This window comes from Pteropus medius, unplaced genomic scaffold, assembly GCF_902729225.1.
Source record: "Pteropus medius unplaced genomic scaffold, Ma_sr-lr_union100, whole genome shotgun sequence".
Taxonomy (NCBI): Eukaryota; Metazoa; Chordata; class Mammalia; order Chiroptera; family Pteropodidae; genus Pteropus; species Pteropus medius.
This window is the reverse complement of record NW_024342471.1, coordinates 3,856,020-3,871,641: the sequence shown is the minus strand read 5'-3', so window position 1 is coordinate 3,871,641 and position 15,622 is coordinate 3,856,020. Positions and strand designations below refer to the sequence as shown.

At 35.6% G+C, this 15,622-nt stretch overlaps 1 protein-coding gene and 1 pseudogene across 9 annotated transcripts in view; one reads left to right on the top strand and one right to left on the bottom strand.

Moving 5' to 3' along the window:
• The window catches only part of PTPRA (protein tyrosine phosphatase receptor type A), a 114,745-nt gene that overhangs the window by 60,653 nt on the left and 38,470 nt on the right, over nt 1-15,622 (top strand). For 5 of the 9 annotated variants that reach the window (XM_039863887.1, XM_039863889.1, XM_039863888.1 and 2 more), the window contains 3 exons: nt 1,653-1,731; nt 2,275-2,613; nt 7,294-7,320. In XM_039863887.1, coding sequence (XP_039719821.1) covers nt 1,659-1,731; nt 2,275-2,613; nt 7,294-7,320 — 439 coding nt within the window. In that variant the 5' untranslated portion in view covers nt 1,653-1,658. Of the gene's footprint in view, nt 1-1,652; nt 1,732-2,274; nt 2,614-7,293; nt 7,321-15,622 lie in introns of those variants that run through there. The other 4 variants (XM_039863892.1, XM_039863891.1, XM_039863890.1 and 1 more) reach the window with 2 other exon arrangements.
• LOC120604214 (uncharacterized) lies at nt 396-513 on the bottom strand (annotated as a pseudogene).

The following is a 15,622-nucleotide window of genomic DNA, read 5'->3' as shown; positions in this document are numbered from 1 at the left end:
TATCTTCTAGGTTTTATTGTTTGGCATTTACATTTAGAACTATATTCCATTTTTAATTAATTTTTGTGAAGAGTATAAGGTCTGTGTTTAGATTTTTTTTTGTACTGTATGCCCAATTGTTCCAGCACCATTTATTGAAAAGACTTTCTTTGTTCCATTGTATTGCCTTTGCTCCTTTATCAGAGATCAGTTAACTGTATGTAGGTCTGAATCTGGGCTCTTTCTTCTGTCCACTGACCTATTTGTTTGGTCTTTTATCAATATCACACTGTCTTGATTACTATTGCTTTATAGTAAGTCAGATAATATTAGTTCTCCAACTTCGTTCTTCTTCAGTACTGAGTTCGCTATTCTCATTCTTTTGCCTATGTAAACTTTTTTCTTTCTTTATGCCTGGTAGGAGCACCTGGTGTTCCTACGTGGTCTCCCTTCCAAGTACTAACCAGGCCCGACCCTGCTTAGCTTCCGAGATCAGACAGGATCGGGCATGTTCAGGGTAGCATAATCATAGACTCTCTATGTAAACTTTAGAATAAGTTTATCACTATCCACAAAATAACGTGTTAGAATTTCGACTGAGATTGCATGGAATCTATAGACCATATTGGGAAGAACTGACAGCTTGACAATATTGAATCTTCCTATCCATGAACATTGTTTATAATTGATTTATTTTATATTTAGAGGCTTTATTTTTTCTATTGTCAGGTTTTCCATATTTAACTTGAAATTTCTTACATTGCCTCTGTGTTTAGAAAATCCTTATCCTGAGCTCATATATTTATTTATTCCTTTTTATAATGTGTTTTTAAGCATTTAATTCTCCAACTCATCTGAGTTTTATTTTAGTATATGGAATGAGGTAATCTAACTACCCCCAAATGCATAGTTAATTTTCTTTAAACCATTTCCCACTGATTTATCAAGACTAGACATACATGCATATATAATAATCAGCCTTTCAGTCTGTTTCCTAACCCTATGGAGGGAACTTTATGCTTTCCCAATTTTGGAGAGGCCTGTCCTACTTCCCTTGGGACATCACTACGATACCGAATTACCTCTAGGCCATAGGGCGCATGAAGATAGGGGCCTATGAGTGTATTGCTCCCCAGTTGTTTCCCTAGTATCTAGTTTAGGGCACAAATTTGAATGGACGGATGAGCTTGTGTTACTGATGGGAATGTGCCACAGCCCTTTGATATGGTTTGAGGTGGAATAAAGGTTGAGGACAGCTGTGTAATATTTGCTTCAAAGGACAGTACATTCGTGCAGTCAATTTACCTTTTCCACGCTTCTCATTTTGAAGATGCTAAAGCTGCACATAGCAATTACCTGGAGAGCTTTTAAAAGGACATCTACCTCTCTCTCACCCCCAAAGATGAAGTCTGATTGGAGATTTTTTAAAGTTCTTTGGGTAATCCTAAAGTGTAGCCAAGGTTAAGAATCACTGCTCAAAAAAGTTTGTTCTTACTAAGTCTTATTTGTATAAAGATTTAATTAGGTAGTTGGATTCATGGGGGAAATGTGCATGTCAGACTCCCAAAAGATCATCAGTCTCGTGTGCACGTTTAATAGCTGGGAAGATTTTGCCCAAAATACTCATTTACTATAACGTAGAACCTTATCTAACATGGCTCTCTGTTTTCCAGGTCAGCATGGATTCCTGGTTTATTCTTGTTCTACTTGGCAGTAGTCTGATACATGTCAGTGCCAACAATGCAACCACAGGTAAATTGTCATTTGATAAGACTGATATTTGGAATAGAATTTTGCTTTCACATTTAATGGCTCAAATTTGAAGACCAAGGTAGTATTAAAGAAAAAATATTAAAATTTTACTTAAATGATGGTTAAGTAAATGTCTTTGGAAATCTGAGTTGTAGTGAGTGCTCAGCATTGTTCTTTGTACCATGCTGCATACTATGACATATACCAAATACATACTACTTTAAGTAAATAAAGAGATCATGTATTCATTCCTGAAAAGTTAAAAAAAAAAAAAAAGTTGCTATTTAAGACTCTTGCATATTGAGTCTGAGGAACTAAGTAAAGAATCAGTTTCTTCCTCTGTTAGACCGTAGTCTTCTGAAGGTGATAGGAAGGGCCCAGCACTAGATAAAAGTGTGAGTGATTGAGTGTGTGTGTGTGTGTGTCTGGTCTTTGGTCTCCAAGTGTTTGAGAGCTTATTAAGACTCGTTGCTTTGTGCCTCATAGCTTTTGAGCTATCATGTTCTTAGTGTGATGTTTCCTTATTTTTTTTGGTGTTTGTAGTTTCACCTTCAGTAGGCGTTACAAGATCTATTAAAGCATCCACAGCAGAGTCAGTAAAAGAAGAGACAAAAACATCAAATCCTACTTCTTCAGTAACTTCTTCTGTGACGCCAACATTCAGCACTAATCTAACTCTGGAATCCACCTATGTAACCACTGTCAATTCTTCAGACTCTGACAATGGGACCACAAGAATAGTAAGCACCGATTCTGTAGTCACTACAATTTCACCAAATGGAACGTGGCTTCCAGATAACCAGTTCATAGATGCCAGAACAGAAACTTGGGAGGGGAATTCCAGCACCGCAGCAACCACTCCAGAAACTTTCCCTCCTTCAGGTACTAGAGATGGTTTCTATTGTTCTTTCTTTTGCTCTTTGGGTTTATTTACCCTTTTATTATTTTTGTTTGTATTTTCTAGCCATAAAATTTCTTGAAATAAGTAAAATTCCCCAAGCAAAATGATGAAACCTAGAGGAAAGGAATTATCAGGAAAATTTGGTTAACACAATTAAGAGGAAAGAAGAAAGATTTGGGGAAGTCCTGCTTTGCATGCGTTCCTGGTTAGATTTAGGGAGGTTAATTGTGTTTAAAGGTAGAGAAGAAGGTTGAAAACGTAAAGGAAGGGAGCTAATTGATGATGCAAGGAGACTAAAGATGAAAGGATATAGAATCTAAGTAATAGGATTAGCCTTTAAAAGGAAGGGATCCATGGAGACCATGGGAATGAGAATGGGTCTGGATGTCTGAAACAATTAGATATGGAGTGGAAGGCCCCTGTCCAGAGGGTGGAGTTAGAAAAGGGAGCTCAGGGAAACAGTTGAGTTGCAGTGCCAGCTTGTTCAGGGCTTCAGCCCAGCCTGGGCAAAGGATATCTGAGTGTTCTCAGAAAAAGTAATGTAAATGGTCTTTCCAAATATGAAAAGATGCTAACCTCATTTAGTGAAATACTAATTTTCACCTCTCAGATTGGCATAGATACAGAAGTTTGATAATTTACTGCATTGAAGAGAGTGTAGAAAAACAGGCACTCTGACACATTTCCAGTGGGAATATATTTCCCAATAGAGGGAAATCAGGCAATATCCATCAGTTTACAAGTACACCTTTAAAATAATTTATCCTACCAGTGTTCTTTTATACATGCTTGAAATGATAAATCGTGTTGTTTGTAAGAGTACTCTATAAACAACCTTAACATACACTGATAGGGAAGACTGGATAAATGCATTAAGGTATATTCATACAATGAAGCAGCTCTTTAATATAGAACAAGAATGATAGGCTAACTGAAAACAACAATGTGCAGAAATGTACACAGTATATTTGTTATTTGTGGTATAAATAGAAGAAAAAGGAATCTACATATGCATTTGCTTATTTTAAAAAGAAAAAAGCAAAGGTCAATAAGAAAGAAAACTTTAAAAATTAAAGAATTAATTCAGAATATGTTCGTATCCAAATAACAGGAGTTTTAGAAGATGAAAACAGGAAATGGAAGAGGGAAATAGAAAACTAAGCAAAAATATAAGGTAATGATTAAATCCAGAAAAAGGTCATACAAGAAAAGTAATCACATTATACCAGTAGCTCAGCAGGTAATAATATTACATGGGCATAATAATATAAAGCATCAAATACTGATTTAACCAAGAATTATGATGTAACAGTTATGGGAGTATTGGTAGAATGGTGGTGATGAGTAAAATGTGTGGTTTCAGACTGACATCTTGATGTACCATAATGATTTCCTTGTGTTTTACTGACCTTGAACAACAGTTGCCAATGAAATGTAGTCTCAGTCTCCTCTGAGACATGAAATGTGTTTACTGCGTTAGAATGTCAGGCTTTTCTGACTCATTTATAGAAGCTCTTTAATGTTAGGGAAATGAGCCCTTTGCCTACCTACGATAAAGCTGCAGATATTTTTCCCTAGTTGTTCATCTACCTTTTTACGTTGCAGAAGCCATCCTTAGCAATTAAAAATTTTTTTAATTTAAAATTTCATATATATAAAAACATTTGGATCATATATAAGAAGGCTCCCCTACTCCAATATTATTAAATAATTTTCCTTAGGTTTTCCTCTAGAATTTTATGGTTTCTTTCTTCTGTGTATGTACATGTACTCATGTGTATGTGCTTATTAAATCTTTGATCCATTTGCAATTTATTCTGATGTGAAGCGTGACTAGGTATCATTTTTTTCCGAAATGGTTAACTACTTGTCCTGATACCCTTTAATGAATAACCCATTTTTTCCTCACTGATTTGAAATGACAACTCTTTCATATATTGAATTGTTATGTATTTAGGTTCCCATAAGTATTTGAATTCTAGTTCTCAGCATTTATATTTTCTTTTCATCTTTTTCTCTGTGTACAGAATCCCACCATTTTAATAATTGTAACTGTAAAATATTTAATATCTGGTGAGTTTTTGTCATTTTTCAGCATCTTGCTAGCAATTCTTCATTATTTTTCTTTATGAATATTAGAATCAACTTGTATAGCAGTAAAGAAAGTTTTTACTGATCATGTTAAATTTATAGATTAACAGGGACAGTTGACATCTTTAAGTCTTCCTATCCAAGAATATGGTGTTGTCTATCTGCTGGTCTTATTTTGTGTTTCTTGAAAGTGTTTTAAAGTTTTTGCCACTCATGTCATACATATTTTGTTCAGTTTCTTCATATTTTGAAGATTTTGTTGTTTTGTTTTCTGTTAGTATAAATGGAGTATTTTCTTCTATTATGTTTTTTAACTGGCTGCTGTTGGGATATAAAGGCTATTGTGTGTGTGTGTGTGGTTTTTTTAATTAAGATATTATTGACATTTAACTTTAGTTTTAGGTTTACAACATAAGGCTCTTGATTTTTGTAGGTGTATGTCATACTGGTCATCTTAATAAATTTCTTTAGTATTTGACATAATTTTCTTCAGATGATTTAAGTCTTTAAATCATCTCATCTGCAAATATCTCTTCCTTATTTTTAGATATCTTTCTTCTGTTTAAATGAATTGGTGAATACCTCCCGAACAAAGTTAAGAAACTGGTAAAAGCATACAGTCTTGTCTTATACCTGACTCTAAGGAGGATGCTCTCAGTGGTTTTTTGTTAAACATAGTGCTGACTCTTGGGTTGAGATAAACATATTCATGTTCATGATTTATCAATTTATTTCTGTTTTAAAGAGCGTTTATTTCAAGAACAGGTGCTAAATTTTGTCAGTTGCCTGCTCAGCAGCAGTGAGCAAGGTCTATATGAATTCTTTTATCATATGCTATGGTAAATCATATTAATAGATTTCCTAATTTTGAACTATTTACATTCCTGCAAAAACAACTCTACTTGGTTGTGCTGTATTTTTCTTAAATGAACTGTTGCAATTTGTTTGAAATTATTTTATTTGGGATTTTTCCATTGATATTCATAAGTTATTCCTAAATGAAATTAGTCTGTGTGTTTCCTTTGTATTTATGCTATGTTTTGGTAAGTTTTAGTTTTCTATATTTTGTTTTACTTCATGGAAAGAATTGAAGTTTACCTAGAAAACTGTGTATTTCGTTCATGTTTTCAAAATTACTTGGGAAAAGTCATCTCAGGATAAATTTCTTACATAGCTATGAATATTTCTTATTTTATATTTTTATGTACTTTTTCTCGTTTAGGTTGGCTATCTGTTTCATAGTTCATTGCTTTTTTCTTCCAGTGAATCTGCTATTATATATATATTCTGTCTTTTTTACTTTTTATTTCATTAATTTCTTTTTTATTTTTATTCTTTCTGCTTTTCTTAGATTTATTTTGTACTTTTTCTGACTTCCTGAATTGAATGTTTAATTTCTTTATTTTCATTCTCCCCACTTAATTAATATATTTAATGTTGTTAATTTTTTATAAGCATAGTTTTAGCCATATCCCAGTAGTATTCTTGTAAGTAGCTGTATTAGTTAGGGTTCAGTCTAAGCTACTCTGACAAAGACAGGCCAAATTCAGTGACTTAAATTAAGACAGAAGTGTCTTTGCCTGATCATATTCCAAAGGTTGACGGGGCTTTGCCTTATTAGGGACCAAGTTCCTTTTTTCTTGTGGCCCTGACATCTCAACAAAGTTGCCCTCACCTCTTGGTCAGAGATGGCTCTCATCACTGGATTCTGTCTGATTTTAGCCTCTGGGAAGGGTGAACAGAGGCCGTGGAGACAAGCAATTTCTTTTCCAAAGGATGTGACCCAAAAATTAACCCTCATCACTTTTGCTCACATCCCATAGGCTAGAATTCTTCATATGACTATACCCAGTACAAAGGAGTCTCAGAAATGTAGTCTCTAGCTAGACAGCTTTGTGCTCAGCAAACACAAAACAAACAAAACAGGGGTTCTGTACCAGAAACAAGAATAGAATGATATTGGGAGAGAGTTGGTGGATTCTACCACAAGACTGATTTTATTGTTATTTTTTAGGTATTGTATGATTTTGTTTTTTTAATTTTCAAGGGTTTTTTTTGTTAATTTCTAGTTTTATTGCATCATGATGAAAGAATATTGTCTGTATTATTTCTACTGTGGGGAATTTTTAAGGACTTGTGGATATTCCACAAGCCTTCGAAAAGATTTTCTCTGTTAGTATATAGAATTTGGTATGTACCAATTAGACTGTATTGCCTATTATCATTTAGATCTTTTATATCCTTAATTATGCACTGTTGAATTTTAATGACTAAAAGACATAAAGACTTCTAATACTAATGTGTTTGTATTTTTCTTTGTATTGTACTTTTTATGAATATTGATGCTGCATTGTTTTTGTACGAAGGAAGAAGGACAAACCACTGATTAAAGTTTAGTAAATCTGGGCAGTCTTGTTTCCCAGTTGTTGGAGGGTGCTTCATTCTAGCTCCAACATATACAAAGAGGAAAGTATCTATATTCCTAGAGCTTATTTTGTCTTACCTTAGATCGAATAGTAATGTTTTTCTTTAATTTGAGTGAATGTTTCTATTTTTCACTTATTACACAGGTAATTCTGACTCGAAGGACAGAAGAGGTGAGCTGCTCACCTTATGTCTGTTGTCCCTTTTACAGTATACAACATTTGTCATGTTTCCTCTGCTCACAGTCTGTGGTAACCTTGTACATCTGTGGCTGTTACATGTTTACTTTCTCTTAAGTTCGTTTCCATATTAACCTCATAAAAAAGAGTAACAGAAACAAGTACCCATTATGTGTTTAAATGTTGATTACAAATTCTAACAGCTTTGATATAATAAAACACCTGTATTTTACTTTATCATGTCACCTTGTTAATATTACTCTTTGGTGATATTAGGCCATAATTTATTTGCCATCGTTAATTACTGATTTCTAGGGCCTAGTTATCTTTAAACATCCTACTTTTGTGTTTTTCCTAGTCAGACTTTATGTGGGTTCTATGGATTTTCAGCCCTCTGGTGTAAAGTTTCTATGGCCAGAGATGCTGTGTCAGTGGTCTAAGCAGGACTGCCAATTCTCTGGTCACCCACCAGAAAACAGTGTATGTGACACATTTTGCTTAGGACAACAGTACAGCTACCATTAAAGAGCATAAGAGAAAACAAGATCATCCAACAGTGTAAGAAATCAGAATTGCATTTAATTTTGAGAAGTGTTAATCTGTGATTATTTTATCAAATCAGACTTTTTGAGGTATTTTTTTCTGGTTCCATTATTTACTATGCACAGTTTTTCCTGCATAATTAAGTAGTGGAACATTCGAAGGCTTATGAAGTCCATTAAGTAAAGATAACTTGAATCATAGAAGTAAATACTTAACCCTTTGTGTGTTATATATCTGCCACTATATTTGTTGAGAAATAGTGTTATCATACTGTAGAGATTTCCTTTAATTTTCCAGCTCTTGCTGTCCTAAACTTAGGAACTAGATTTGATTAATGTATGTCCTTGCTATTCACATTATCTTATGATTCTATTCAATGTAAAACTTTACAAATTGATGTCGCAATAGATAATTATACATTTGATCCCTAAAACTGCTCCTTTAACCAATATTACCATGAAGGCAAAATACAAAGTGGTAGGCTTCAAGGTTAAACATAAGGTCTGTGATTCTTCCTCTACTTAGTGTATATTTTCTTACTATTCAGCCTTTTTTCTGCCCCCAGGTAACTAATATGGATTTTAGTAGTCTCAGTATTATGATTAAAAAGATTATTGCTAATTGTGACATGCTAATATAATAAATTTCCTTTTTAAGTTAAAAAATAATTTTGTATATTGCCTTTGACCAAACAGGAAGATGAAGAGGCAGTCTCTAAAGTCCCATATATAATGACAGTTTTACCAGAGCAGATCTTTTGAAGATTTGTATAAATTTCGATATCACATTCTTATTTTAAAGCCAAATGCTTTTTGAGAAATGAGGTGATCGTTTTGAATTTACATTATAATGGGTTTGCTAACAAATAATGTCTTATGAATTAAGGGTTATATGTTTTTATGCACTGGCCTTAGGGGTGCTTTTGAAAAGCAATGGCTGGTGTTTTAATTGTCAAGCAGAAAAGAATAAAAAGAGGAAGAGAGCCAGGCAACTTTGCTTCTTTTTTTTTGAAGTCCAAGAAACTGGTTATTTTCTCATGTGTATTGTTTTTTAAATTGTTCTAAATTATTTTGGGAGAACCAGCTTTTTTCCTAATTGTGATAAAATATACATAATAAAATATTTACCGTTTTAACTGTACAGTTCAGTGGCATTAAGTACATTCACGCTGTTGTGCAACCATCACCACCATCTATCTCCAGAACTTTTTTATCATCCCAAACTAAAACTCTGTAGCCTGTTAAACAGTTAACTCCCCATTTATCTTTCCCCCAGCCTCTGGTAACCACTGTCTCTATAATTTTGTCTATTCCACTTAAATTTTGTATGTAATTTAAGTGGAATCATACAATATTTGTCATTTTGTTATCAGTTTTTCCTTCAAAGCATTTTTACTGGTGTTGATTTGGATGATTTGTGTAATATATGGTAATGCATTAAATCCAGTTCTGGCATTATCTACCAAGTACCTCTTCATGATGAAGTCAGTGGTTGTAAGTGTAGCCTCCAGTTGTTATTTAGTCTTCACTAGTTTTGCATCTCAGTTTTATTAGTTTTGTTCTAGGGGAAACAGAGACAGAGATTTATATGCAGCAGGTTTATTAGGTAGTACTTTCTTCCTACAGCACCTGTGAGACAATAAAGGCAATAGTATTGGATAGGAGGAGGATATGAGATGCCATACAGTCAAAGCACAGGCAGCAAAGACCTCAGTCCCATAGGAAGCTTTGGAACTGGGATTGGGGAGAGCCTTTCCTTTGGCCAGGCTACTCTCTTAGGCCAAGGGCAGTTCCTGGGGAAGGACTTGGCTGAGAACCATTAGCTGCCAACCTTCTCAACAGCTGGGGGAATAGGTTCTTTGGTCCTAAAGGAGAATCTGTAGCATCTACCACTTTTCCCATGAAGTTTGAGCAAGAGGGGGATGTATGCATGCTCCCATTCATAAACAGAGATTTTTTTATCATCTAAGGATATGCTGTTGAATGATTTTGATATATCTATGAAGGCTGAGGAGTGAGTTGCAAAGTGGACTATTTGGAGAGGCAGTGTTTGCAGTGATTAAAAGCATGAGCTTTGGAGCTAGACAACCTGGGTTTGTATGTCGATTCTACCACTTACCAGCAGGGTGGGGTAGGTGTTTAATTTCCCTGTGCCTCATTTCACCATTTGCAAAATAGAATAGAAACAGAATTTCCTTCATAGGGTCGTTATGAAGAATGAAGTAACACATACGAAGTGCTTGGCCTGGTGCTGCGTCAGCATATAGCAGTTGCTCAGCAAGTGTTGGCTATCACATTGCTACTCCTACTACCATCACTCCTCTGTTACCATCACTATTATGTGGGAGACTAGGGAGATCAGGAATCTCACCATTCATTTAGAGCTCTTGGAAACAAAGTTACTCCTAGGCTTCCTGGAGGCTACTACTGTGTGAGGCAGCTTCTAAGGCAAGGTCATCTTACAACCGTACTACCATAGACATTAGCTAATCCTCTGCCCTGTACATTTTAAACAAAATTCTTCATATACCCATCTCATCCTACTTTTTATTTCGATAATAGGATTTTCATGTGAAGACCTTATAAGTGATACTTGTTAAATAGCAAAAACACAGGATAAATTATTTTAGGTGTACAGTAAGTCTTAACGTCGATAGGTTCTTTAACTTTAAGCAAAATTATGTAGAATGAAACCAATTTTACCATAGGCTAATTGATATAAACAAGAATTAAGTTCCTACAGCGTCTCATCAACATTATACTGAAACAACATTGAATGAAACTATTCAAGGACCTGCTATAATCATTTATATAACTTTTTTTTTTTAACCTGGAAATAGTATCCTCTTAATATTTGTGAAGGAGCCCTTTAGCTACAGAGTTCAAGAACTGGGCAAGATAAGCATTAAAGTTTCTCAGCTATCAGATCAAATCGCTGCTCCCCCTGGTTTTCTCCTTCAGTACTTTTCTAGAGTTGGAGTCTAGAAAAAAGTTGATGTTTTTGTTTAAAGAGGTATTTTTGGATTATTGTAGTAAGTGACATTATTGTGAGCTCCATGATGGCTTTCCCTAAGCACCTTTAATATATTTATTCAGCACCTGTTAGATGCTGAAGATTCCAGAAAGAAAAGAAAAATGTTCTCTGTTCCATGAAAGGAACACATGAACACTAAGAATCAAAAGTCTGTTCAGTTACATGCTATTGGATATACCACACAAAGTGCTCATTTTATCTGGGGAGTAGGAGTGAGGCATGGAGGTGAGCTTTGGGCAGTTTAAATTAACATAGTAACTGAGGAAAATGAGAATGCACCAGTTAGGGTAAAAGCAAGGAGACATAAAAGAGCAAGTCATGTATTTGAGGAAATGCGCACAGTTGACATGCACGAGATGGGGTTGTGGCTAGAGGTAGCCTCAGCAGAATGGGCTTGTTGGTGCATTGAGCTCAGGAGTCAGGGCATCTCTTGGTGATGATGGTAAGGAAGGAAATGACATGCTCAGATTTTTTGTTTATAACTCCAGAGGCCTTGGGGAAGATAGATGGGCCATAAAAATTAAGATTTCTGAATGATAATTTAGCCTAAGCCAACAGTGAGTGATTGGGCTCAGCCTAGTGGTTTTGCTTCCTGAGGTAACCTGGTGACTTGCTGTTTTTAGAGCCAGTAGGAAGCACATAAAACAATATTACAACTCTGCCTTTGGGAGTTGATAGATACTTCTACAAAAACATGTTAAGACAAATAAGTGAGACTTAGAAAGTATGGATTTTACTTTACTGATTATTTTTGTAGTTGACCAAGGTGTGTCTAGGTCCTAAGGTGACTGGCCTGTCTACATGTGAGTTCTTAGAATAATATGACCTTTTGTTTTCTTGGAAAGGGGATATTGCAAATAAATACCTGTTGTCTAAGAATACCATTTTAGTATTTTTTAAATGCCCCGCCCCCTCCCCCCCACGCCTGAGTCTAGGAAGTAATATTTAGCCAGAATGAGTTGCACGGGGAGGTGGGGAGAGCAGGGCATGTATAGATGTACCTGCCTTGCCTGCATCATGCAAGTCCACTTCTCTAGAGGACCCAGACAAGGACAAGCCTGAGTACGAGAGGATGAGTCTGTCCAGTTTGGGAGGAGCCCTACAAAGGTGACTTGATTCTGAGCCTATCTCCAAGTCTGAGATTTGATACAGGGAGCTCTAAGTTTTCTCCTAGTTTCTTTACAGACCTGAGTCTCCTTCCCTCACTGAGGCCTGGGGACATCTTTACTATCTGTATTGTCTTTAACTATATCAAAGACATGGATGTAATTCAGATGTCAGAAGGTAAAATCTGACTTTTATGATAGAGAACTGTTTTGACCTGAAAGCTGGTAAGAGTTATAAAGTGTTGTTAGTCCTGTAGCTTATGAAGAGTCTGAAGAATAGTTTAACTTTGTGTTCTTGCCTTAGATTTCCAGTTGTGTAATATGGGCAAGTTAATCTTTCTGCTTAATTCCTTCATAAAATAGGGTCAATGGTATTTATCTTAGAGGTATTAGAATAATTGAATGATATCATATGTGTATGGTGCTTTGCTCTGTGCCTGTTACATAAGTGCTTAAACATTAACTGTAGTAATTTTTATTAATTTCTAAATTATCTGGCGTGCTGACTCTTTTCCTGTCATATTGTTTATAGATATCAACTCTACCCTAGTGATCATAAACAATACTGCACTGTTTGTGCCTTCTGATACTCCATCCTTCTATTTAGGACTTTTTATGACCACCCCATCTTACTTCACAGAACACCTCCCCCCTTCCCTCTTTACCCTGCCTTATTTTTCTTTATAGCACTTATCACTACCTATATTATATATTTCTTATCCGTTGTCCTGTCTGCCCTATGTGGCTGATCTCTGACAAAATTTTATTTATGAAAACAAGCAATGGATTACATTTGGGCTGTATTTTCCCTGTTCAGTCATGGTTTAGGAAGTTGGACACAGTTATCCTCTAGGCTGAGCTGCCTTTCTTTCTCTTTTTCCCTTCTTCATCTATTGTGGCTGCCCAGATTATCCCAAGCACCACCCTTGATCTTTCTCTGTCTTCAGGGCCCACCCAGGAAACCCTCTGTGAATCATGTGCAATGTATAGATCTCTGGATGTCAATTCTAACCAAACCAAATATATATACATGTGTGTGTATGTATGTATATGTATATACATATATATGTGAAATAATGAGGAATATTTAAACAGTAACTGAATATTAGATTATATTAAGGAATTAGTGTTGCCTTTTTAATGAGATAATGGTATTGTGATTATGTTAAGAATCCTTATCTCTTAGTTATGCATACTGAAGTAATTAAAGTTGAAATGCTATGTCTTAGATTTGCCTTAAAATAATCCAGTGGGATGGGTATGGACCAGTGGTTCTAAACTCAGGACAATTTTCCCTCCGGAAGACAATTGGCAATGTCTGGAGATGATTTTTGGTCATCACAATTGGGGGTTTGCTACTGGTATCTAGTAGGTGGAGGCTGGGGATGTGCTTAAACATCCTACAGTGCACATGACAGCCTCCCACAACAGAGAATTATCTAGCCCCAAATGTCATTAGCGCAAAGGGGAGAAACCCTGGTATAGATGAAAAAACTGGTATGTAATAATAATGTTGAAGTGAAGTGATAAGTACATAGGGATTTATTGTAGTGTTCACTTTACTACTATATAAGTTTGAAAGTTTCTCATAATAAAAAGTTTAAAAATACATATATACAGCATTTCTTTAAGAAGCTAGCTATCAGCACTCCGACACCTGCCTCCCTCCAACTCTGTATAGAGCTCTGTTTTTCCAGCTGAGTCTAGATGGGACACCACTGCTTGTTACTCAGCCTGTAGGTGTACTGGTTCTGCTTTGGCAAGCCTTTGGTTAAAGACCATCCTCCTACCCCAAGGCTCACCTTCATCCCCAGTCAGTTGACTCTGAGCGTGTGGTGTTTCCAGTCCCAGATTGGTAAAACCAGTACTTACCTTTCAAGTAATGTTCTTTGGCTCTGATTGATCCCTTCAGCAGTCCAGTCCCATCTGTTTTGTCTTTCACAAACCCTTCAAAGTTTTCGGTCTACTGACATTGTTCTTTGGTGCCTTCTCAGTATGCTTTTGATTTGTTAGTATTTTTATATTTTTTCTATTATTTCATTGTCCTTTTAGGAAGAGAAAGAAGTAAAAATTACTGATTCAGCTTACTATCTCAGCCAGATGTCTCTACTAATGACCTTTTTAATACTTGTTATATAGCCCTCTGTGATTGGCATTTAACAAAGACATATTTAGTGATAAACTGGTAATTATTTTTATTCACTCATTGTAGTCCAGTATTTGTTTATTGCCAACTATGTGGAATTCTGTGCTAGGTTTTAGGTATATGATGAGAAATCAGGTATGTAATCCTTGCCCTTGTGGAATTTATGTTGTAAAGGAGAGACATTCATTAATCAACTAAACAAATAAATATATAATTACAAAGTCTGTGAGGTATTATCAAGGGAAATAATATCCTATAAGAATAATAAAGGAAATTCTAACTAACGTTGACCAAGTACATGATGTGTGCTAGTTACTATGCCAAGAACGTCATATGGATAATTTCATTTAATCTTCAGAATAACTAATTTTAGAGATAAGGAAGCAAAAACTTAGGATCCTAATTTAGGAACCAGAAAAGATCTCCCTGGGAAAAGTTAACACTTAAAATGAGAACTGGATGACTAGGAGTTAACCAGGCAAAGAATGGAAGGAGACTGTGGAAAGCAGAAGGAATAACATGTTCAGAGACCTAAGGAAGGAATGAACTCATTGTGAAAGGATACCAGTAGTTGAAGTTTAGTGATCAAGGAAAGAGAGTAGCAGGAGATAGGATAGGCAGAGGCTAAATGGGGGAGATTGTTATGGGCCAGGGTAGATATTAGATTTCCTTCCAAAGGCTTGGGAAACCATTGAAAGATTTTACATGTGAGAGGAGCATGATCTAATTTGCTTTCTTAGAGATCACACTGCCTGCTTTGTGGAGAATGAATTGGCAGAGGACAGAGGCTTACTGTGACCAAGATGAGAGAAGATGGAGATTTAGAGTATAGCGATGGCAAGAGAATGGAGAAAAGGCAGAAAAAAAAAATGAGGTGTTTGTTTTAGCCCTAAAACATATTACTTGCAGCTGGGTCGAATATAGAAAGATAAGCATGAGGAAGAAATCAAGAGGATTTCCACATTTCTTACTTGAGCAACAGTGGATGGCAGTGCTAGCTTATGAATGATGAGGGAAAGGTTTTAGACACAAATTTTGCTTGCTTGTGAAATTTAAAGTGGAGATGGTTTATAGGCTCAGAAGAGAAGTCTGACCAAGTGATGCAAATGTGAGAATTACTAGTTTATCATTTCTGCTTATAGCCATCTGTCTGATCATATCAGCTAGTGTGTAGAGAAGAGCGCCAGGGACAGAGCCCTGAGGAAATCAGACATTTAAAGATCTGGCGTTGGAAGAGGAACAGCTAGCAAAGGAAATGTGATGGAGCAGCCAAAAGATAGAAAATCAGAAGAGTGCTTTGTTGTAGAAACCAAGAGAGGAAAGTTCTTCAAAAAAGAAGTAGTAGTCAGTTTGAATGCTCATTTTAAGATGAGAGCCACCTACCAGGCTGTGTTTGAAAATTGCCATTAACAAAGAAGTATGGTATAATATCTCCCATCTCTTAAAAAAAAGACTTCACATCTTCCTC